Source organism: Poecile atricapillus, unplaced genomic scaffold, assembly GCF_030490865.1.
Source record: "Poecile atricapillus isolate bPoeAtr1 unplaced genomic scaffold, bPoeAtr1.hap1 scaffold_297, whole genome shotgun sequence".
Taxonomy (NCBI): Eukaryota; Metazoa; Chordata; class Aves; order Passeriformes; family Paridae; genus Poecile; species Poecile atricapillus.
The window spans coordinates 14,430-39,252 of NW_026709098.1; the positions used below are offsets into that span (position 1 = coordinate 14,430).

General features: G+C 40.0%; 1 protein-coding gene across 1 annotated transcript; it reads left to right on the plus strand.

Moving 5' to 3' along the window:
* Window positions 1-1,201: 1,201 nt before the first annotated feature.
* On the plus strand, window positions 1,202-24,779 carry LOC131574405 (ubiquitin-like modifier-activating enzyme 6; the record flags this gene model as incomplete). The annotated part of the gene is made up of 29 exons (XM_058828865.1): window positions 1,202-1,480; window positions 3,788-3,850; window positions 4,745-4,839; window positions 5,689-5,717; window positions 6,507-6,601; window positions 7,092-7,203; window positions 8,301-8,381; window positions 8,942-9,064; window positions 10,861-10,984; window positions 12,221-12,324; window positions 12,745-12,807; window positions 13,271-13,347; window positions 13,996-14,062; window positions 14,475-14,618; window positions 15,299-15,366; window positions 15,631-15,709; window positions 15,899-15,979; window positions 16,344-16,421; window positions 17,967-18,148; window positions 18,504-18,609; window positions 19,337-19,426; window positions 19,536-19,616; window positions 20,169-20,297; window positions 21,124-21,175; window positions 21,283-21,346; window positions 22,271-22,340; window positions 22,968-23,039; window positions 23,515-23,632; window positions 24,586-24,779. Coding segments are annotated over exons 2-29 (2,619 nt in total), but the record flags the coding sequence as incomplete, so codon positions are not given.
* Window positions 24,780-24,823: the final 44 nt, after the last annotated feature.

Consider the following 24,823-nt stretch of genomic DNA (forward strand, 5'->3'; position numbering starts at 1 on the left):
ACAAAGGCTGTGTGCGCTGTTGGACAGAGGTGTAAATCTTGAGGGTTGCTAGAACGCTGTTAAAAGAAATGGCAAAATAACGTGCTGGATGCTCACAAAAAGCACAAAACTTGGGTATTATTGCCCTTACAAGTTCTCCAAACCCCAATCAAGAGAGACAAAAAGCTTGCCTTTTTTTTTTTTTTTTTTTTCCCTTGTGTACTCTAAGATGCAGGTAGTTGGTTGGTGTGTTTGGGTTTAAGTTATAAATATTTTAAAATACAAGGTAACTATTCTATATTCACTGTATGCAAAGACACTTTTGAGTGCTTGAATCCCTCCCGTTCTACAAAAGTTGTGCTAATGGTAATCAATAATTATTTAAATTCGTCTCACCTACTCCAGTGATTGGGGTAACAAGAGAAGGCAGGGATCAAGGTGAAGGGAGATTAAACTGGGTATGATGGGAAGGTGGGCTGTGCTGGGATCATAATCAAGAGTTTGGGAAATGGGTGAGAAAATATTGATAGATATTGAGATAATTGGTGGTGTGGAGTTGGTGGTGGAGACAGCACAGTGGCTGCTGTGGCTTGGCCTGTCCTGCTTTATCACCACCAAAACAAGAGAAAAGGTTTCCACAAGCCTATATACCACCCCGACATGGGCTGGACTTCGGTTTTGATAACTCTCTGCGAAATCTCCTCTACGGCCTTGGCTATTATCTAGTATTTCGCAGCTGGCACTCTAGACCCTTTCAATCAAGTTCTGTTGGGTAGGTAGGTGACATCCCCCTGGCGCTCTCCTGCGAGATACAGAGGCAGGTATCGCAGGTGCAGGGCCCGGAAGCGCTCTCCATCGTCTAAACTGCTCATGCTTGAGCCTAAGGAAGATTTATTAATTTTACTATTTTTAACAGCACCGTGTGTTACTTCTACAGCAGAAAATGGCGGGGATTTCACGGGCTTACGCGTCTCCGGCCGGGCAGTCGCTGCGCAGCTGCCGAAGCGAGGCGGACCCACCCCCTCAGGGCGGCACCGGCTGGGCCCGGCCCCTCATGTCGGCGCAGGCGGGGAAGCGCCGCGGCACCGGTGCTGCCGCTTCCCACCCCTTTCCTGCCTCTTCCCCCTCCGCCGCCGGCTGCGCTCGGGCCTGGATCGCCACGCCAAGGCCGCCGCGGGGTGAGGAGAGCGGGCGGCGGCCGCGGAGGCGGGCGGGGCACGGCGAGCCCGGTGTGGCCCGGGCGGGCGGGCGGCGGTGCCCAGCGCCGCGGGAGCGCCCCGAGAGCGGCGAGTTGGGCTGAAGCCTACAGGCTCTGCTGGGGTCGGGGTGCTGCCGAGGCAGCCCGTGGGCTCTGTCGGGGCACCGCTACATAACCGGGGTGTCGGTGTTCCCGCATTCGCCCGGCTGGGCAGGAAGTGGGTTTGAGGCTCCTCTCTCTCTTTCTCCCCGCCGACTGAACAGGGAGTCTGCATCGACTGGGATCAGCCGCTGGAAGCTCCGGGTAGGTGGTATGAGTCCAGGCCTCTGTGCCATCCCAGCGTGCTGAACAGCGAGTAGTTAGCACTGCTTCAGCCTGCGCTGACTCGCAGGTAAGAACACCATGAAACCAGCACACCGCTACAGCTCCTGTGCCCCTGCTGCTCTTCAGAGCATCTTAGTCCTTCTTGGTAACATGTCCCTTCCCCGTTTGTCCCTGGGTTATGTCATGCAAACAGCTGAGGCTTTAAAAAATGAAGCACATTACTTAAGCAGTTAAATACAAGGCTGCTATTGAAACTGGTAGCGTTGGCTTTTAAAAGGAAACAGACAAGTGTATAAACGTTGAGCCTCTGGTAAGAGCTGGGACATAATGTTAGAATGACTTTTTTGCATGTATTTCTTTGAAACAGATTCAATACCGGTGGAACAAAAATGAGAAATAACTTGGATGTGGAAATACATTAACCAAGTTTGTCCTACAGTCACTTGACCATAGTGTCATTAAATCCTCCTTGTGGAAGGAGGTATTTTGCTCTACCTGATGAGTGCACTGGCAGCATCTCAGTGCTGTAACTGTGACTGCTGGAGGAGAATGAGGAATTAAAAAGTATATTGAAAGAGGCACTGTCAAGTGAGTCTGTGTAAAACAGGTGGCAGAGTTTCTCTTGCCAGTTGATCTCACATCCTAGTTGTTTGCAAAATACTGTTTTGGGAGGGCATAGAGACTGGGATGGCTGTCAGCAGTCACAGCAGTGGAAGCTGAGTATTATTATGCAGGGGTGAATCACCTTCCTCATCTTAGTACCACGATCCTGTTATGTTGTGTAGTCCCAGAATGCCAGTGCTGTTTGTGGAGGATGATTGTGGAGGGGCAGAACAGCTCTGGTCTGTTATGAGATGATGCTGGCTTGCTTTGAGGAGGACTTCCAGCCTTGTGTCTCAGGCAGTGGCTGAAATGAAGGCCCTCATTAAGCAGGCACTGAAGCCTGTGACTGTAAGATGTGGTGTGTTGCGCTCTGGCTTGAGATCTGGCTCTAGTGAAATGGTCATTGTTTGTCTTCAGCCCATGTGGTGTCAAAGGCATGGGAGCTGTACTGAAGTGGCTGGTGGTGTGGACTGTGATGGAGCTGTCTTGAGTGCTAGCTAAAGTGTAGGAGTTAATATCCACACTGAGGAAGAGCCTTGTGGATGAGATCTGTGGCCTGTGTCCAATGTAACTCTGTCCCTTGCTGAGCTATTTCAGCACTTTCTAAAAACCAAAAGGATGGATTTTGGGTCAGAATATTGCAATCTCCATGTTGTGACAGACTGCAGGGGCCATACCTCAGAAGTCTTAAAATATATGCCAAAGTCACCTGAACAGTGAATAGGAATTTGATTTTGGGCAGGCTAGAAAGCTGTTTTAGGGTATATCTGTGCTCTGAAAAAAAAAAGTCCTTAGTATGTCTTACTTTTTTTTCAGTGTCAGGAGAGAGGGTTGTCAGCTATATGTAGTTTTCAAGGCAATTTGTAGAAAGCTGAAATAAGATACGTGACCCAGAACATCAGTTCCTATCACTACTACAAAAGTACACACAGGGTCGTGCTGTGTTTGGTGGCAGTCACCTGCCAGGTTCAGGAAGCACCAGTTCCCAGTGTGCTTAAGTAACAAACAAGGTGCCCAGGGGCAGCTTGTTCCTAATCCTGGTGCTTTGTTATCACCAATTTAACAATGAAAACATCCTTGGTAATAGCCAAAGGCCTTAATAGCATAAATTATGTTTTTTCTTACAATCCTATCAAACTGTCTAACTGCATGTCTTAGTTAAATGTTGCAACAATTCAGATCTTTGGGTGTTGGTTTCTTCAGTTAGCTGAAACACTTGTTTCTTAAAGGTTCTCAATTAACACAGAAATAGTGCAGCATAAATGTCTATTTCTAGCCATTCAGTGATCTGTCTTCTTTTAAAAAAAACCACTGATCAGGTAGATGCAAGTTGTTCAGCTTGGAGCTCTTCATATAAAATGAAGTTGCTCTTTCAGTAAATCTAACTGTGGCAAATATAAGAGGTAAGTGTTGCATTTCTTCAGTGGGGAAATTAATGTCTGTTTGTATCTTAAGAACATTTATTGAAGATTTGGGGGTTCTTGTCTTCTGGCTGGTGTGTGTTTTCCTTACCCAAGTGCTATGATGTTTCACAGGCTTCTTAATGTTCAAAGTGCTTCCTGTGTAGCATCACTTTTTTATTTTTCAATTCCTTTAATGAAGAACTGAGTGGGCCAAGAAGGGGGTGCCAGCTGTGAAATTGCAACTGACATAACCAGCTCATTTATTTTTGTAACCCTCTAGTGTAAACAAATCACATTGAATCATGGCAGCAGACTCCATGGAAATTGACGATGCTTTGTATAGGTAAGATTGTCTGATTTTTAAGCATAGCTCCTGACTTTTCAGGAACACTTACATTTACATGCAGTAATGTTATAATTTCATTCATCCCTCAGCCTTTGCTGTGCTTCTTGGTCCTCATCATCAATATCTCTGTTACCCTCCAGACTTCAAGTTGTTGGATTTTGAGGGTTTTTTATAGATATTAAAAAAAAAAAAAGTTCCTTTTGGTTTAGCTTTGTTTTAATTTCATGGCTGGGAGTGTCTTGAGATCCCTTGGCATGGTAATAGTTCAGAAAGTCTCTACTGGGACAGATGGTATTCCTGTAAAATCATGATGGGATGAAAAGTTCCTTTGTATATCAAAAAATAGAAAATAATTTAAAAAATGCTTGTATGCAGAACAAATAAGGCTTCTTTTTAATTCAGTGCAGTACTTCTGGTGTTGTGTCACTTTACTTTTTGGCAGTAGCCTCATGTAAGTTGTTCTTCTCTTTGGTGGAAAAGGTGATGCTTAGAATGGTATAAGTTTAATTATACAGTTGGAAGTTAGAACCCTTCCAGATTGCAGGATCTGACTACAAAAGTTATGTCTCTGTTTTGGAGATTTCTGATAACAAAGAACTTCTTTTGCATGCTTGTGTCTTCAGTAGTTAATTCCAAAAAACTTTGTTTATCCTGAAGAAGTTTCGCACTGATTTAAAATGATAACTTTATTTATCTTCTCTAAACCTGGCACTGACAAGGTCTGTACTAAATGCATTTCGCTATATGCATCGTGAGTGTGAATCTTATGTTTGATTGATAAGCATTTGAATTTTTAAAATGTTTCTTAATGACTGGGAATTCTTGACTTGCTTTAATATGCTGTAGACTTCGTTTGTATCTTGTTTTGATCTGAATTTGTCTTTGCTGTAGTCGCCAGAGGTATGTTCTTGGAGACACAGCGATGCAGAAGATGGCTCAGTCCCATGTGTTCCTGAGTGGTATAGGTGGCCTTGGTGTGGAGATTGGTAAGTTAGGTAACATTTATTTAAGATGACACAAGTGTGTGTAAGTGTACTGTCCCAGAATACTTGTGAACCTTGAATTTAAATATAATAAGCATGTTTGAACTATCTGACTGAATTTATGTGTGCATCATGCCATTAGTAACATTGCAGATGCAGGAAAGATTCTGGACTTAAGTTCTCATTTTACTAAAAAACGTTTCAAATTTTACTTTAAAATGTGCTTGCATGAGCCAGATTGCTTTACCCAAATCTTGTGTCCTGGGTGAAGAGTTAGGGCAGGTCATCCAGGTTACACCTTTAGGTACCAGTGTCAGTGAATGTATTATAGGAATAGCTGTTGCCCAGATTCTTCCCATGTATGAAATGGGAGGCTGTGTAGGAGAACAGAACTATTTGGTGAAAATGCATAACTGCCCTGATACAAGAGACTCCTTAACAATTCCCCTTACTCCTCATGAGCAAGGCTTGTTTTGGCTGGTTCGTGCCTGGGGTGTTATTCCTTCAGTTGGCTCTAGTGGTTCTCTGCTAGTGGTTCTCTAGTGGTTCTCAGATGCCAGAACAGAGTCATGGGGTTTTGCAGTTTATTGTCATTACTGTCTCTGTAATCACAATTGTGGGATGAACAGCTGACAAATGACAAATGCAGAGTCTTTCTAATCTTGCTTATGTTATTTTGCTGTCAGGGGTGCTGTAGAATGCTTAAATGTAAAAGAGAAGAAAACCCTTAATCTGTGAAGTTCTTAACAATGAAATACAGTTATTGTCCACCTGAATAATTATCCAGTTACAAATTTGCAAGTAACCTTCAATAATCCCTCTCTGTTTTTGCTTTGCTTTTCTTTTTTTCAGCCAAAAACATCATTCTGGCCGGAGTAAAGGTATGTAAAACAGTTCTGTTGTTGGGTATTCTTGGGTAAGCATGAGAAAAAGGGAAAACACTACTAGTGAATTAATCTAAAGCTTCTGAATCTGTTTTTCAGTAGAAGGGTTGCAAAACATTTGAGAACCTAGGGGTGAAAACTTTCAGTAATCTGGATGTTCTAGTGCTACAGTCAGAATCTCACGTTAATGTCCATTGCACTCTGAAATAGCTCATAAAATATTTTAGCCAGCTGCTGATTAGATACTGAATCCTTTTGTACAAAGTAGCTCCTCCTAAATCAAGTGGTCCAAACTCAAAAGCCAAACTATTCAAAATATGTTGTCTTATTTTGTCATTCATTAGAATCCTTTTGTGTAGAAATTAGTATGGTTGGGTGTTTAAATCCAACAGCCGCTTTTGTGCTGCTGGGATTAATTTTTTTAGCAAGAAGCCTTTTAAAACTCTTCTTTGCAATAGAAAAAAATCAAATGAGTCCATTTATTTTCAGATCACAATTGCCCCTATATCACAGTCTGGCAAAACTCATCCTTGATATTTAAATGTTACCACTGCAAACTGTGAGGAAAATGCTCAATGAAGTGCATGTTGCAGATGTTCTTTGCTCTCTTAAACAGTAAGAGTTTTGTTGGGAAAGAAGTTGGAAGTGCTTGTTCTTGTATGTGCTACAGCTAACTCTTCTGCAGTGTTAGCCCTCCAACATTTTTTGTGGGCCTTATTCCATGCTTTCGGGTGCTGTGACCTTGTGTATTTCTTCCAGCAAATGTTTTTTGACAAACTTTCTTAGGCTCTTACAGTTCATGACACCAAGCACTGCACAAAATGGGATTTGGGGATCAACTTCTTCATCCATGAAGATGATGTTACCAGTCAAAGGAACAGGTTAGTAGAGTCTTTGGAGTGAGAGAGGACTGAACTTGACAGGCTCATCAGCATCAAAAATAGCAGTTTGTTGTCCAGGAGCTGGTAGTACACATCAAATACCTGTTAAACCCTTTCTAGCCGTGAGTACTGTGCCCAGGTAGATATTAGAGGAAGTCTAGACTGGGACTGAGGTTCTGAGTCACAAGTGTCACTGCTTGTAAAGCAAATTTAATAGTGGGTGCCAGCATGCATTTCTTCCTTGGGCTTTCTCAGCCACCTGTACAAGACTGGACAAAGCCATGACAGCAGACCATCGATGAGTCCTGTGGGATATTGGACACAGCAGTTTTCCTCAGACCTGCTAGGAACTGAAGTGCAAATAAATGAGTTGTTGGTTGTTGCCAGGAGACATCTTGAGGGTCCCTTGTAGGGCATGTGTAGTATAAAATTCTTTATTGAAATACGATTTTGTAGATATGTAAAAAACTGATAATTGCTTTTCTTTCAGGGCTGAGGCCACACTTCCTCGTATTGCAGAACTCAATCCGTACGTCCATGTAGCAGCATCAACTGTGCCACTAGATGAAACCACAGATCTGTCTTTCTTAAAGCACTACCAGGTATGTTACTCTTAAAGCAGTTTCATGTGTATTTGTGTACTTTGGTCAGAGCATACAACTTGAATTCTTTATGTAAGTAAACAGAATGAAGAACTTAGAAGTATGTTTTGAGATGGTGTAAAGAAAACAGTAGGTCTTATATTTGGACTGATGAAATGTTGTGCTTGTTTTTTCAACACTGAAACACTGGGTTTGTGTTCCCACCACTTTCTTAGCACACTTGGTATGGAATTTGCTATGACAGTAAATAACTAAGTGGGGTCACTGTACAAATTTTTTCCTTTGAAGGTAAAACTGTGACCTCTCTTTGCAGCTACATAGCACAGATGTTCTACATATATCCTGTGTGCTGCATTCCAGGCAGTAGAAGCTCTGGCTATATAATTAGATCATTCATGTATGTATGTAATGAAATGTAAGTGCCTCTGTGGTGGAGTGAGGGCACTTGCAGTTCTTCAGTCAGCTGTCTCCTGCCTGTGTGCATGGCTCAGTCTGAGTGGGGAACCTTTACTGTGTGGCTTACATACAAGCACACCAAGTTTCTGAGTGTCCCAGCTACAGCAGGCCATGTGTATCTGAATGGGTTGCAGTGCATGTGCCTTGGAACCCAATACTGTCCTAGGCGTTAAAGGAATGCATGTAGAAATTCTGTGTCTGCAATTTTATGACCAATACTGGAAGCCTATGCAGACTTCTTAATGTGCACTGATGAGTATTATTTGTGTTTGCTAGCTTTAATCCTAAAATTCAAAATCTGCTGAGATTTTTGCTGAGATTATCCATAACTGTTTTGGTAAATACTCTAATAGGGTTTTGAGTTTCACAGCTGCAGTTTAAAAAAAAACAAACAACAACAACCAAACAATCAAAGACCTGAAAATTTGCTGTTCCTGCTCTACTCATTTTGTTTCCAGAACTTGTGGGGTGGTAGCCAATCTGCTTTAATAAGAAAACGTCCTCAAGGCTGCTCTCTCTTAAGTGTGGAGACATAGGAGTCAGGACACCTAAGTAACTTACTCTAGGTACTAGGTTTTCCCATAGCCTGAAGATACTGATTACTTTCAGTGTCTTAGAAGTATTTCTGTTCTTGTTCACAGTGTGTCATATTGACTGAAGTAAGTCTGTTGCTGCAGAAGAAGATTAATGACTTCTGTCATGCTCAGCAGCCACCTATTAAGGTAATAGAAAAAATGCAACACATGAATAATCTGTACAGTGGACATTCTGAACCTCCAGGGTGTTCTTTCCAAAAATGGAGAATGCTGGTTTTGTGGTACAAAATTCAATGTAGATGGCATGTTGATATAGCAGCAGAAGTTTTGGGAATACAGTGCTGCAACTGGTATTATCTGGATACCAGCACAGGTAAAACATAGCTTGGTCCTTTAATTAAAAAGCAATTGTGTTAAAGAAATAGTTTTCACTTTTAACTCAAAATGGTTCTGAAAGAGTGTGCTGAGACTGAAGGACATGTTGGGGCTGAATGTAAGAGAAGCAGAAATGGCAGCATTTCACTATGTAGTGATGTTACTTCTGTTTTGTGAATGGGCTCAGAAATGCTCCTGCAGGTTCAAGGTCTGTTGTCAGTGGTGTGCTGTGTAGTCAGTGGCCTGAGCACACTACAGATTTCCACTCTAGAATTAAACCTGCCAGCCTTCAACAAGGTCCAGTGTGAGGTATCCTGTTCTTTGGCTTCTGCTGTTCTAGGGATGCTCATGGTTTTTACTTTCTCTTGTAGTTCATCAGTGCAGATGTGTATGGAGTATGTTCACGTTTGTTTTGTGACTTTGGTGATGAATTTGAAGTGCTGGATACAACAGGAGAGGAGCCAAAGGAGATCTTCATTTCAAATATAACACAAGTAAGGGATAAAAGTCATTGTGTTGCTTTAACTGTTTTAAAAGGACTCATTATTGGCTCTTTAAAAAGGAGAGTGTCAGGGTGTTTCATTTGAGCAGCCCACTAAGCAATTTACAACTGGTCTATGGGAGAAGCAGTTACTTTAGTTACTTTGTTCTTACCCTTGCCTCCTGGTTGTTATTTACTATTTAACACACAATACTGATTTCTTTTAATTGGGCAGAGAAAGAAATGTGGAGATGTAGAAAGAAGAGTATGTAACTTTGGTGTTGGAATAGGATAAGTTCTAAGGAAATGTGAAAATAGTTGTGAAAAGAGCCCTTTTTATAAGAAACTGCAGCACTTACAGGTGGGCTACTGGAATAATCAAGGGGATTGGGAAAATATTTTGTAAAGAAATTTAAAGGTTTGTTTTAACCTACCAAAGCAGAGGCAATGAGAAGGGGATATTATTACTAGTACTTCCAGTGCAGAATGTTAGGCTGTCCATTTAATCTTGTATTATTGTTTTTTAAAGGGAAATTACTTTGGGTTCTTTTTTCAGTTCTGGAAGTCCAGACAGTAAGCTCACTCATCCAGCAGCAGCACTTTTGTCGTATTTCCAGTCTAGATATAATACTAACTGATCTAGGAGGGGTTGTACAGCAAGTTGCGTTTGGTCTGGATTAAAGCTTACGATTTGATGATTTGGGTAGCCTTGTCCTCGGTGCCTTTAAAAGGGAATGGATGACTTGGTGGTTGTTCTCATTAATTACATAAGGAGCACATAGCTGAGTTTCATGGATTGTGCTGATTACCCACCAAGTCAAGGAATGAATATATATTTGTATATATGTCCTGTGTTTAATAATCTTTATTAAAATACTTTAAAATACTTTAGTTGTATCTTCTTCCACTCTGAAGTGTAAAACTGATGAGAATTAAAACTCAGTACCATCAAGTGGTTGTTCTTGTCCTGTAAACAGGGTCAAGGTGGCACTGTGTCCCTAAATCAGAGCAGAATTTTCTCCAGTCAAGCCCTTTGTTGTTCATTGTCCACAGAGAATGTGGTTGACTGTAATTAAGTTCTATGCTACTTAAATGAAATATTTCTTATACTGGGGACTCGGGAAGGGATAAGAGGAGACTTTACAAGCCAGGCTTGCTTGCAAATGCACCAGATTACAGCCTGAGGTACAGCACAAGGTCTTGATGAGATGTGTTCAGACTGCAGTGAGGTCTCTGTGTGCATGGCAGGTTGGCTTCACATCCCATAACAGGATGAGGTGTTTGGAATTCCTACAAGTGTCAGCTTGTCTGTGACCTGCTGAAGCTGTGTCTCTCCTGTGTGCTGTCTGGCTTTTTAAGTTTCCAAGCTTTCAAGAATGAGTTTAGATGTCCTTTCTAAAGATATCAGACAGAAAGGAAGCATGGAGTAATAAGGACCATTTACAAGACTTTATTTTTTAATGCCTCTGAAAATTTCTTTGCATATAGGGACTATAGAAAAAGGGGATAAATCTACTATTTCAGAACATAACAATGGATTTGACTGCTGAAAACTAGCAAATGCAGTTTGCTAACATACCTAGAACTGGAAACAGTGAAAATAAAATTTTGTGTTGTAGAAACACAGTTAAATTGAAAATCATAGGACTAAAAAAGTTGTCATAGGTAACTCTTACTGTGACAGAAATGAGATGCTACAAGTATTAGAGCCTGCAGTTTCAGTAGACAAAAAGCTATGTACCTGCAATACAACGTGATCCCTTTGCACAGGACGCTTTCCTCCTTGCTGACTGCCATTTTTTATTTCAGTCAAATCCTGGTATTGTCACTTGCCTTGAAAATCATCCACACAGGCTTGAAACAGGACAGTTCTTAACCTTTCGAGAAGTTAATGGAATGTCGTGCTTGAATGGATCCACACACCAAATAACAGGTAAACTGCTGCTGACTCATTTGCAAGGTACTTCTTCTCTGGCCTGATTTAGCCACTGTAGTGTTAATTACCATAGTCAGAGAAGTGCTGGGTTGTGCAGGCCTCCAGTGAGCTTGCACAAAAAAATTGCTTTCTTGTGCAAAGGTCTTCCTGGTGTTGTTTTGATGGCATTTCCATTTAGTAAAGTCTACCTGAACTTGTCTTGCTGCTTAAGGAGCCAGTGGAATTCCTCAGTTTAAAATGTGGAATGTAGTTGGCAGGCTCTGAGCTGACCATTGTTCATCTGCTGATGAAACTGGTTTGGTACTTGGAGGGTTCCATAATGCCTGTGCTTCTGTCATGGTTTTGGATGCCACTTGGTGTGTCATTGTTTGCCTTGTAGCTTTTTTGGGTGACAAGTGTAGAGGGATGCATTGACAATGATCTAAGAGTGCTTTTGAAATTGTTTTCATGATTTACATCTACCCTGCATTGTTCTACTTCATACATGTCTCAAGGGAGTCTACTTGGTTCCTTTTGGATGCTGGGGAATTTTCTAGTTCCCAGATCTGAATGTCTGTTTGTTTAGAGCAGAGGAGAGAGCATGTGGGTGTGGTTTTTTGTTTTTTTTTTTAACTGGTTTGTGGTCTGAGACAAAAAACAGTACCCTTGAAACATGTGCTTGAATCTGTTTCCTTTGTGCCCTTGCATTTTGCTAGAACTGATGCTGCAGTCTGTTCCTTCCTCCTATTCATGGCTTAGCTTTTGGTTTTAGTTTTCCATGAATTAACAATTTTTCTGTCTTTTTGCTTTGCCTGAATGATGCTTCCTGTGTATGAGGGGGAAGATGTGGCAAAATGCTCCAGGATGCCTTTTTTGCTTGCCTGTAGTTCTCATCACAGGGCTAAAATCCTACTCAGAGCAGTTAATACTGGACACTACTATGCACAGTCTAAAGAAAATTAAACGTGATTTCATTTTTGTTACAGAGCTGTGGTCATCAGAATTCTTGTTAAATCTGCTGCCACTTGAAGCTCATTTCGTAACAGATCATGTTTATAACCAGAAAACCTCTGCCAGTTTCTGGGTTAATCCTGTTAGGAGGATCAGCTGTGCTTATGCTTTCAAAACAAGGTTGCCTGCTGCAAAATTGCAGCGCAGAAAGCACTGGCAAACCCCCGTCTCATTGTATACAGAACTGTAGCATCCAATAACACTTTGAATTATCTGTCAGTGTTTATTCTCTTCTCTTTTCAGTGGTGTCACCTTATTCCTTCAGCATTGGTGATACATCAGAGATGGAGCCTTACCTGCACGGAGGCATAGCTGTGCAAGTGAAGACGCCCAAGATGTATTACTTTGTAAGTGTGTGCTTGACAGAGCTGAGTCCTCCAGCGTTAATCTCTGAGCACTGGAAGCAGAGTTCAGCATATGTACACGTTTCCTACAATTATAGAATGCCCTTTGTTTGGAAGGGGCCCACAAGGATCATGTTCTCCAGCTCCTGGCTCTGCACAGGATGGCCCCAAGAATCACACCTCTTTAAAGATGAGTCTTCCCACTAGGATGTGAAACATCCCTCTGGCCATTTTTGATAGAACTTGCAGTAGATAATTACTTTTAGCATCTAGTGTGGTATGAATAATGAAGAGAGCAATGACTGTGCTAGTCAGAAAGGATATTTTTTCTTAATCTCTATAGGAAGACTATTGTTTTGTCAGGTAGCAGTGGCTGTTGTGTTCTCAAGTAGTGTGTTGTTGTCATGAATTCTGTTTTTCCAGGAACGGCTGGAGAAGCAGATAACAAATCCATTATGCCTTGTTGCAGATTTTAGCAAGCCTGAGGTAATTAGCATGTGGGGATTTGGGCATAAATGCTCTAATAGTAAAAATACATGGATTGTAATCTATAGCTTTATGTTTAGAATAATATAATTTCTACTTTTTGCCCTTAATGCTGGGCTTTGTTATTGCTGTTTGGCAAAATGCAATGCATTATAATATCTAGTTAAAAGAAGACTACCACACTTTCCAATTTCAGCTCTAAATTCTTTTGGGGACTCTTCAGTTGGACTTAGTTGAAGTGGGTGCTCAGTGTGTGTGAAGGTGTTGCATTACTGAGTAATACTTTAAAAAAAATATTAATAAAAGGTGTTTCAAATTCACTTTTTAATTTTATTTTGAAACTTTTTTGAGCGTTGTACTTAAGAGACAAGAAATGAAATGGTAACAGGAGAGTTCAGGTTGTATTTGTGTACTTCATTTCTGTCTAGTTTGTAACTGATCAACTGCTGTGTTGTCTTAACAGGCACCTTTGCAGATCCATGTTGCCATGCTTGCCTTGAACCACTTCCAGGAGAACTTTGGTCGTGGACCGAAAATTGGGTAAAGCAGTTGTTCTGTGTTTGCCAAGCCTTGAATCAGGCAGATCTCTTCTTTTTGTGTAGTTACTGGCTGACTGTGGAGCATGGTACCTTCCCTGTCTGGTACCTGATAGCCCATATAGAAATGGGAAGATGGAAAATGTTACCCTGATGTGTGTAATGAGGCTTTCCCAATATAGATAGCAATGGAACTTTCTGGGCCCAGGTAGACAGAAGATACTTTTGGAGAAGGCCTTGTCTGTTCTGGTTTTTTCACATTGTGGATTGATACAGAAAAATTGTTTCAGTGATCCTGAATTATCTTGTAGTTCATGGATATAAAAAAAAAAGTCCTAATGCTTTGGATTTAATTTCCAGTGTTTTTCATTTAGCTGTAGTTCTTGATGTATGTAATTTTGAGTTAAATGAGACAAAATTACCTAAAAAGTGTAAATATTAAGACTGTACTTGCACATGGGCTTTTCCACTGAGACTTCTTTCTTGAGCTGCCCCTAACATTTAGAAGTACATCTTGAATGCTCAATGTTAAGAATAATGCAAGATTCCAAACTTCCTACTGTATCCATTGCTTTTTTCTTCCATTGATTGTGTTTCTAGAAGAACTCTGGCATGTTTAAGTCATCATTATTGTTTCTACCCTGGTGTCTAGATGCCTCCAAGATGCTGAGGAAATGCTGAAAATAGCCATGTCTATAAGTGAAACACTGGAAAACAAAGTGAGTAAGGAATTATTGTCGTTATGAGTCACTTTTTTATGTGCTCATTTACTTGCCTAAAGGTCATGCTTTAGTTGTTGGTCCTTGTTATGGCCTTTGAGTCCATCTTTAGATGGATCAGCTGGCTGGCTGAAGGCCAGGTGAGGAAACAGAATGAATGGGATTTCAGCATGGGTTCAACTGAATGTTGACCTAACATGAAGGCTGATCCTGTGGTGATGTGAATCCAGTTTTTAGACAAATGCATGTGACAAATACAGGGTATATGGTGGATCTGTTTTGGCTGGAAACTTTTTTTTGCTAGTTAGAGTGAAATAATCTGTCTTTCACTGAAGAATAATAGTCTGTGAAACTGTCAAACACTGCCTTGTTCACTGAGGGGATAAACCTGTCCCTGTGTCTTACTTTTCAGCCTCAGGTGAACGGAGATGTGGTGAAATGGCTGTCTAGGACTGCTCAGGGATTTCTGCCTCCTTTGGCTGCAGCAGTGGGTGGTGTTGCCAGCCAGGAAGTGCTGAAAGCAGTAACAGGAAAATTTTCTCCTTTACAGCAGTGGGTAAGGCTGTCTTGGTTTTTGGATGGTTATTTTGACATCTTATGAATGGATGGCTGTGTGTAAATGCTGTATGATCAGAGTAACCTTAACAACTTCTATAACATGGAAATAAAATAAAAAAAATGAGACTGTATTTAGAGAAAGTAGTGTTTTTATGTGTACAATGAAAGTATAGCCAGTTTTAGTTAAAATTTTTGTATTTGGGGTTCCAACAGCACATTTTTTTGTCCACACTAGCAAAAAGAGCGTTGGCTTGTCAGTGTATGGATGCAAAGGTGTGATACAGTGCAGATACCAGCTTAAGCTACTGTACATAAGGGCAGGGCTTTCAGACTCTCAGAATAAATGTCAGAGTACAGTTGGATTAAAAAATGTCACAGTCTTCAGAGATACCTATGGAGGAGTAGCATGCCTGTTAGAAGTCAAAAACTTGCAGCTTACCTGTTTGATTGAATGTTTTTTCTGCTCTGTGTCCAAGTGCTTTTTCGTCTCCACTAAAATTGTGGTGTGAACTGTAGGGTACCAGATGCTGTGTAGTCTTCCACTGACAGTAAAAACTTAGTTTCTAAATTTCTAGACTCTGTTGTTCATACAAAGTAGTTAGTTTTTAAATTAAAATAGCATGAATGTCTTTCTCAGGTTTTTATTGGATTTTTTTCTTTTTTTCATTCTTTTTACAGCTATATATAGATGTGCTAGACATTGTAACACCTCTAGAGAAGGTGGGCTCTGAGGAGTTTCTCCCACGGTAAATATAACTACAAGCTGTTGGCTTATGTACTGTTCATATCTGAGTCTCAAGCAGGCACAGATGTCTTTTAAAGTTAATTCAGTGATTTTTGCTGGAGGGACAAGTTTAGGGTTAAGACTCCGTGTCCTATTTCAGCATGGGATGAACAGGAATTATAGACTGACTTTCTTAGTTCATGTCAAATGCAGTTTGGCATCAATGGTACTACCATGATAAACAGCATCTTGAAGTCTCCTGTTTTTGTCTTCTGTGCCTGCATAGGGGAGATAGATACGATGCCTTGAGGGCTTGTATTGGAGACTCTCTGTGCCAGAAGCTCCATGATTTGAATGTTTTCTTGGTGAGTATGACTGACACTGTTACACTGTTTGCAAATGCTTTGTTGGTACAGTTAATGCCCACTGCCCTCAAAGTACATGAGGGCAGCTCTGATATGTGCCACTGCAGAATAAATGGTCCAGAATTGCAGTGGGACTTGTCTTTGTGGTTTCCACTTACATTTCTGATTCTACAAATTAATGTTCTTTAGGTTGGATGTGGAGCGATAGGCTGTGAAATGCTGAAAAACTTTGCACTTCTTGGTGTTGGTACTGGGCAAGACAAAGGATTGGTAAGTCACTTGTTAACCTTTCTTCTCATTAGAGGTAATGTGACAGGGAAGAATTAAATAATTAAACTACTAAAACTGTTAAAAGCCTAAGTCTTATTTCATGTTGATCTCTGCCCAGAGGATACCATGGCCTTGGTGTAGAAGGGTGTGCAGTTAGAAGCAGAATACACCTGGAGCAGTCTTGCTGTATTTTGATTTTTTAAAAAAAATTTAGTCAGTCTGTATAAGCAGAGCTTTGGCCACAGTGGATGGCAATAGCAGTATTTTGTTTTGGCAAGTGTTTATAGAAGTTTCATCAAGATCATTGCTCAGTGTTACACTAAAATTGTAACTTCAGCTGTTGCTTTTGCCCCTTCTGACTTAGGTTACAATTACAGATCCAGATTTGATAGAGAAATCCAACCTGAACAGGCAGTTTCTTTTTCGACCTCACCACATACAGGTAGGCTTTCTTATTCAGTAAATTTTCTGGACTATTGTGTTTCCCTGTCCTGTGTTGCCGCTGAAGATGAATAGATCACACGGACACAGGTCGAGGTGTGGTGAAAAGAAGAGAACGTTTATTTTTCCCCTCAGGATTTATAGGCTTTTGACCACGGCCAGGGATTGGATGGTCAGGATAACACTTTCTCACTGCACTGGCCATGAGAGATGCTCATCACAAGACGTGTAACAGAAAGAATGTACACATATCTATGTTTACAGTTACTGTCCTGGGAAAGTCCTTAGAAAACCATGTCAGCAAGCTCAGAAGCTGAGTTTTCAGGGCGACAGTCCTGTGCTCCCACAGAGAGCTGAACTTGTGAGTGTCTGTACTTCCGTCCAGAGGAGACTTAAAGGCTGTAATTAAATCTAGGGTCTTTTTTCAACAGTGCCTAATTAGAACTCCAGTGGCATCCAACTCATCATTAGTATCAGTTGAGTAAAATTGGCTTGTCTAATCTTAATTTGTAGTGGGTTTTTTTTGACTAGTGAAATCTCTCGAATTTGACAGTTGGATGAGTACTGTATTGTGTAAGAGCCTGGTTACTATGTCAGAAATGCCCTACTATGCCATTGAAATTTGGGGAAAACAAAACAACAGAAAATAGACAGTGCCGGCAGAAATGTTCTTGATGAAGCTCAGTAGTGCTGCTGCTGATGGAACTTGACCAAAGTTGGTGTCTTCTGACTTAATTCAGTTTTCACTAAGCTGATAAATAGTTTTGAAAAAGTCCAACATGTACATTCAATAAATGCATAATACAGAGGCTGTTAATGCCTTAGAAGCAGAGACAACATCCCTGTACTTGCAAACACAGCACAAAATAAAAAAGGTGCCTTAGATATTGGCAGCACTGTGGAAGAAGGTTTAACCTGCCCAAAACCCAACTGTTGAGTTTTCTGCCTCCTGTTTATGTGTAACAGATCTGGGAACAGATTGCACTTTGTATGAATAGATAAATAGAAAGTGAACCATGTAAGCTTTTAGAAGCCACAGACTTGAGTGGTGATCCCTAGATAATTATGATATGGCTAGAAGTGTTGGGTAGGTTAAGAACTCTATTTCAGTTGAGCTTCTGACATTGATTTTGTGTGGATTTCCTTGCAGTAATGTGGTTATTCACAGGTGCTTGATGTCTGTGCAGCATAGACACAGTCAGAGTTACTAATGGGTTTATTCTCAGACAGTCATGCACTCTCCCTTCTTTTGAAGAAATTCTTATGAGAGGCAGCACATGCCATCAGTTTCAGTTACTTGATAAACCATTTAAGCACTTCCACCACATGGTCTCTGAAACAATAAGTAAAACAAAAAATAAAATGAGATTAATAAGATATTTATCAGTGAGGGAGGTATATGATTAAAAAAATGTCATTTATTGCATGTTTTGCATACTAACATTTCTGTCAGTGAATTTTGTCTGATCAGTAAATGAAGTTGGTATTTCTGTGTCCCTGATGTTCTTTATCTGCATATTGCTGATCTCTGCATTTATGCTTTCAGAAACCCAAGAGCTACACTGCAGCAGAAGCAACTATGAACATCAATCCTTACATAAAGATTGATTCAGATATTAATAAAGTTTGTCCAGCCACTGAGAACACTTACAGCGATGAATTCTACACCAAGCAAGATGTGATTGTGACTGCTTTGGACAACGTTGAAGCCAGGAGATACATTGATAGGTAGGAGGTGGAAGGGAAGCAAGGGCAGCTGTTAAATTCTGATGAGGGTGAGAATACTCTGTCAGTTTTAAGGTTGAATTATTTAAGCATAAAAATATGTATTTAAATTTAAAAGTAGAAATATTGACATTTACAAATAATTTCTAATGCTTATAATCCACACATGCTGAGGTGAATGGTATCCTGACCTAACCTGAATAGTTCTTATTTAATCTCTTTTTTTCCTGAGTTTGGTGTAACCTTTCCACTCTTCTGCTAGTGCCTAGAGACAACTCTGGTTGCACTCCAGTAATGTCGCAAGACAAGAATGTAGAGGTTGTTCTGTACTCTGATAGTCTGTGTTTTTCCATGTCAGTCGTTGTGTAGCAAACCTGCGTCCTCTTATAGACTCTGGAACTATGGGAACAAAAGGACACACAGAAGTTATTGTGCCCCATCTGACAGAGTCCTACAATAGTCATGTAAGTCTTTCAAGACCATCGCTCATCTTCTTCGCTTGTCCCATGATGCCCTCTGATTCTTTGGTCATTTTTATGTGTCTTTCTAAAATAAGTAGCCTATTTGAGCTTCTGAAGAACAATACTGCTAGGAAATAATTACTTCCTTTGTTTCTGAAGGAAAAACTCACAGGAAATAAAATTTGAGTAATTCTTTACAAGGATAACAGTTCTGTTTGAATGGGAAAGCAGAAAATGAACCTTCAGACTCTATTGCTGATAGACAATACTTGCAGTATCCCTCTGTTTAAGGTTCTTGTGGAGAAATTCCCTGGTTGAGAACACCATGAAATAGTGTCATGTGGACACAGAGACAGGATTTTAAGTGTCCCAGTTGTCTTGTTAGGATCCATAACGAAGTCTTTCTGGCCCTGAGTGACCGGGCATGTTTCATGTTGAAAGTGTACATGAATGCCAGCTGTGCATCTTGGGAAAGCTGGCTGGCAATTTCACCTGGTGTTTATGTTTCACAGTTCAGTTTTGCTTTCCAGTGTTTGGTTTAGACTATTTCTCATAAAGAAGAATTGACAATGCTAGCTAGTGTTCATGAAACAGATTTCTAAGCATAAAAAGCCACTTTGTATTTTATAAGAGCAGAGTTTTAACTTATGTAGCTTACAAGTTTTTGGTGCTATTATTAACAATTAACCTGGATAAGCCTGCATTGACATGCAACCCTCCTTAATTACAGCGGGATCCACCAGAGGAAGAAATACCTTTTTGCACCTTGAAGTCTTTCCCAGCCGCTATTGAGCATACGATACAGTGGGCAAGAGATAAGGTAATGGATTAACTTTTCTGGCATTCAGCACAACTCCATGTGTGTTTGGAAGGGTGGGCATCTGATATACTTCTTGCATAATGTCATGTTTGTTGATCTTATTTTACAGTTTGAAAGTTCATTTTCTCACAAGCCTTCATTGTTTAACAAGTTCTGGCAAACCTATCTGTCGGCAGAAGAAGTTTTACAGGTAAGGGACTGTTGCCAGGGTAAAATAGAGGGTTTAAACTACTGCTTTATGGATTTTGTTTCTATTTAGGGCCAGTGAAATTAGGGTTAGTTTCTGACTTTTTCAGAAAACCCAAAGACTTACTTGGCCAAGTCATTAGTTGATCATATGAATGCTCTTTCTGGTGTGTTTCATAATTAAAAGCTTCTCCAGTTCATGGGCTGTGTACATGATATAGAAATATCAGAAAGACTGAGACACTGCTAGTGTGTGTCACACTGATAGCTGGGGAAAATGAAAGTAAGACTGAGTTTGAAGTGAGTTCAAGTAGTAATAAATTAGATTTAAATTGTTTACTATCTTATTCTTGTCAGTCTGTAATGACCTGTGGTCCAAAGGGCTGGTGAAAGTAAATGGGGGAAAAACCCCGGTGGAGAGGAGCACATAAAGGATAATATTTCACGAAGTAAACCTCTGTTTTCTTTTGCTATGGATTACTAAAAACATATTTACTGTTTGACTGGATTAGAAGGAATCTTGTCTGTTTTAACATTTTCATGTTTCTTTATCTAGAGAATAAAATCAGGAGAGAGTTTGGAAGGCTGTTTTCATGTTATTAAAACTCTCAGTAGAAGACCCCGAAGTTGGACTCAATGTGTAGAACTAGCAAGAGTGAAATTTGAAAAGTATTTTAGCCATAAGGTAGGTAAGACCTATAGATGAGGTAGCACTAGACTGATGAGGATTTTAGAAAACTTGGTGGCCCTAATAATGAGATGTCCAAGTATTTGCACTCACTTCCATCTCTTCATAAATAATAAACTGTATTTGAAACCTAAAAGTGCTGCATCCCTTTCTATTGTAGCATTTCTAGGTCTGGTTTATTGACTCACTCTTAGTACTCTTTTTAGTAGTCTCCATGCAGTTTTCTTGGCATTTTTCCAGAGTTTTCCAAAGTGTCAGGATTATCAGATGTCTTTTCTTAGGCAGTGGGGTTTTGTTTCCCACAGTAAAATCCTGTTACTGAGCTCACCTTTGTAACCCTGATTTTCTCAAAGATTTTTTTTGAAATAAGAGCCAGACATTCTGACAGTCTGGTCCACAGTATCACTTAAAGTATATGTGTAATTTTGTAGGAAAGATGGGATTAGGATGTTGTGGATTAATAAATGTTCCTGTGCATACAGAATCCCTGGTGGTAGTTGTCACGTTGAGAAAATATATTCCAAGTTGTGAATCCATATGCAAGAATTCTAAAGTGACAGTAAGGTGGGGGAGAATGCTTTACTTCTTGGAGTAAATGCCTTACTTGAGCTTTGTACAGATGTGGCAACATTGGCATCTCTGTTCTGTGAATGAAATAGGCAAACACTGTCTAGTAGTACTTGTCTTTAAGGTGTCCATCTTGACAAAGGTGTTTCATGATTTTCTTAATTCTTTAAATTACTTCAGCTGGATGGGCTTGATTTAGTGTGGTCATGTCAATCTATGTGACAAATCACTAAAGCCTCTCTGGCTTTTCCTCTAGGCTCTTCAGCTCCTTCATTCATTTCCCCTTGATACACGATTAAAAGATGGAAGTAAGTATAAATGCCCCTTTATGCCCATTGAAAATTCATGGCAATATGTCATGTTGTTGCTGCTCCTAGTTTCATAGGATTTCATCTTAAGTCTGTTTTCCTACCAGGTTTGTTTTGGCAATCACCAAAGAGGCCTCCTTTCCCAGTGAAGTTTGAATTTAATGATCCTTTGTAAGTATGGTACTGTCCCAGATGCATTGTATAGCATCCTGTAAACATACAACAACATATATACTAACAAACATACAACAACTAGCAACACATATATATACTAACAATATATATACTAACAAATACAACAACCTTACAGCAGGAAGTGCAAGGCAGTGGTTTTATAGCCCAGGGAGCTGGACTGGAATTGATAGGTGTTAGTGCAGAGTCTTATTCTGTGGCAGATTTGGTGAGCTGTCAAATACTTTCACTGCAGATAATTTAACTTTCACTGACATGGAATTGGAGGGTGCTGTTCTGATAACATCTAATGTGAAATGTCTTAGAACAACCCATTTCATGTCTTACATGGCTGCAGAATTACTGAGTTTTTGCTGTCACACCTCTCTGCCCCCACTGTCCACATCATAAAATGCAGGATGTGCCAAATGACCTAGCAAAGGAACTACTTTTCTTGTTCATCACAATTTGGGTCTGATCTAGATGGCTTGGGTATTACAGATTGTTTTAAAAATTCAGTTGCTTGATGGATTAAAAAGCTTTTATCTGCTGTGTATCTACAATCGCTTTGAGAAAGTGGATCATCGTTTTTAGCTGAAGTGAAAAATGATGTTATGGTAACTATCAAAATAATTCTGAGATTAAGCTTTTTATCATATTGATGCCATGTGACCATTTGTAATTGTTTGTTTGACTGCAAAGTTTAAGGAGATAAGGTTTTCGTTAAATAACTCTCCATTCATCAAAATGTGCAAAGTTTTGGGGACACCCTCTGAGTCACTCAAAATGTGCTATTTTGTACTGTGTACACTGAAAGATGGAAATTGTTTCTCAGTTTGTTTGTTGAAGATCTTGAAACATGATTGCAAACCTTTGGGCAACTAAAGTAGAAAAAACAACCAAAAATAATTATTTTTTCTTTAGGCACTATGGTTTCATTGTGAGCACAGCAAAACTCTTTGCAACAGTGTACTGTGTTCCTTTCACAGAAAAGGTAATCCAGACTGTAACAATGTTCCCTTAACTTCACTTTGTGTTCAGTTTTGGCCTGATGTCCAGCTGTCAGTTTTTAAAGTGATTTTTACAGTACTCTATCTTTCAGCACTGGCTGTTTGGCAACTGCTTACACTTACTTTCTTTATTTAAATCCCTAACCTGGAGGAGAAATGAGTAGTGTATTGGATATTTTCAGTAAACACTGAACTTGGGAATTATTATTTTGATACGATATAATACTGAACTGAAAGATGATCTCTTTAAGGTTTTTCTTAAAAAATTAAAACTTTAGGTATGGTATGGGGGTTTTATTTTTTATTGCTTACAGCCTTTGCATTACTTATCCTTTGCTTTTTCTTGTTTTCTAATTGGACCTTCCTCTAAGTCAGGTTTGCACTTCTGTTCAGTTTTCAAGTGCTTGAGACTTCACACTTACCTGGTTTTCTGTGGCAAATGAATTGTCACTTGGTTTTTTAATTATAATGTTTGGCTGAAATATCACTGAGTATCTGTGAGACTTTTTGGGTCTAGTATCCTTTGAAATCCTATTGTATTTGCAATCTTTTTGTGAAGGCCTTTTTGAGTTGATGTGAATTTAAATTGTTTTTCTTCAAAACCATAACAGGACTTGTCAGAGGAAACCATTTTGGGGATTATTTCATCTGTGAAGGTACCAGAGTTTAGACCTTCAAACAAAGTAAGTGTGACATTTAATTCAAAGAAAAAAAAATATTCCACAAGCAGTGTCCCACATATCCAACTATTGCATTGATGCTAGTGAAAAATAAACACAAATTATAATGTGGTTTGGGGAAATAAGAGTGTGTTAAGGTTAGAGGGAACCCGTGAAGACCACCTAGTTCAATCCTCTTTCTTAAGCAGGGGCAGCTAGGGCAGGTCATCAAGGACTGTGTCACATTTGGGTTGTGAATATCTGACAACAGAGACTCCACAGCCTCTCTCTGCTACCTGTGCCAGTGTTCAACCATCCTCACAGTTTTGTCTGGGATGTTTTTTGTTGGTTTTTCTTTGAAGTATTTTTGTATGTTTTTTAGAGGATTTTATGTGCTTGCAGGAAAGCCTGCAAGGAAGACAGGAAATGTAGTACACTTGACACTTGCGCTGTATGAAGTTCATGTATTTTATTACTCAAGCACTGCTCACACTTGCAGGTTGTACAGACTGATGAAACAGCAAGAAAACCAGATCATATTCCTGTCAGCAGTGAGGATGAAAGAAATGCTATTTTCCAGCTGGAGAAGTCTATACTATCCAATGAAGCTCTGGAAAGTGAGTAGTGCAAACCAGCTTCATAGTTTAGTAATATCCTGCATTTGCATTTGCCACTAGTGACATTCAGGTCTTTGGATGAAGCAGTTCAGGAATTCTGCAAGAAATAGATCTGATTCCTAAAGCTTTCTAAAGTGCCATGCAGAGACACCCGTCCTGTTGTTTGACATTACCCTGTAGTTCTTTATTTCTGAGATTCCTGGGAGTTTTAGGGCATTCTGTTATGCTCGCTTGTAATTACAACACTGATGACAGCAAGCAGGCAGCAGCAAGGAACAGAACTCTTAAGGAGGGGAAGGATGCTGGCTGGACTGGATCCCAGATGGACTGCAGTTGATTTGGGCATGAGAAGACTGAGAGTCATTACTTAGAGCTCTCAACCTGAAATGATCCTAAATTGTAGACTGTTAAGAGTCTTCCTCAGGATCTTCTAGATTTAAAATGGGGATGCTCACATCCCATTTTTGTGCCTGGCCACACAAAGAGGTCACTGGGAAACAACAACATTTTTAGCCCATGAATCCAGAAGGAAGATATGAGCTTATCCCTAACTCATCCCATGGAGTGTCAACCCAAAACTCTGACTCCAATGCTACTGAGTCCATATTTTGAAATTCTTGCAGATAAACTAAGCTTTAAAAGGGAATTCTCATAGGATGGAGCTTTAGTGAGAGAGGCGTATGAGAAAAATCCATAGGAACGTTCAAAATCTATTCTTGGTGGTGCAAGGAAAGTAAAATTACAGAGCTCTGTTGATGTTTATTTCATTATTCTCTTTTAGCAAGTGTTATTGAGAGGGGCCTTTCCTAGGTTAGGAAAACAAGTAAGGCATCAAGCTCCAGGATGTAACATTTTAAATTTGTTAAGGTTCTAGTTCCTTTAAATTATGTTTAGGACATCTTCAGTTTTCCAATAATAATCTTTGCTCTTTTTTTTTTCTTTTTTATGAGCAGCTGACTTGCAAATGAAGCCCATCTCCTTTGAGAAAGATGATGATAGTAATGGGCACATTGATTTTGTAACAGCAGCATCAAACCTGCGAGCCAAGATGTACAACATCGAACCAGCAGATCGGTTCAAAACAAAGCGCATTGCTGGAAAGATTATTCCTGCCATTGCAACAGCTACTGCTGCAGTATCAGGGCTGGTGAGATTGATTTTTAAAATGCGTATTTCTTTGTCTTGTTGTAT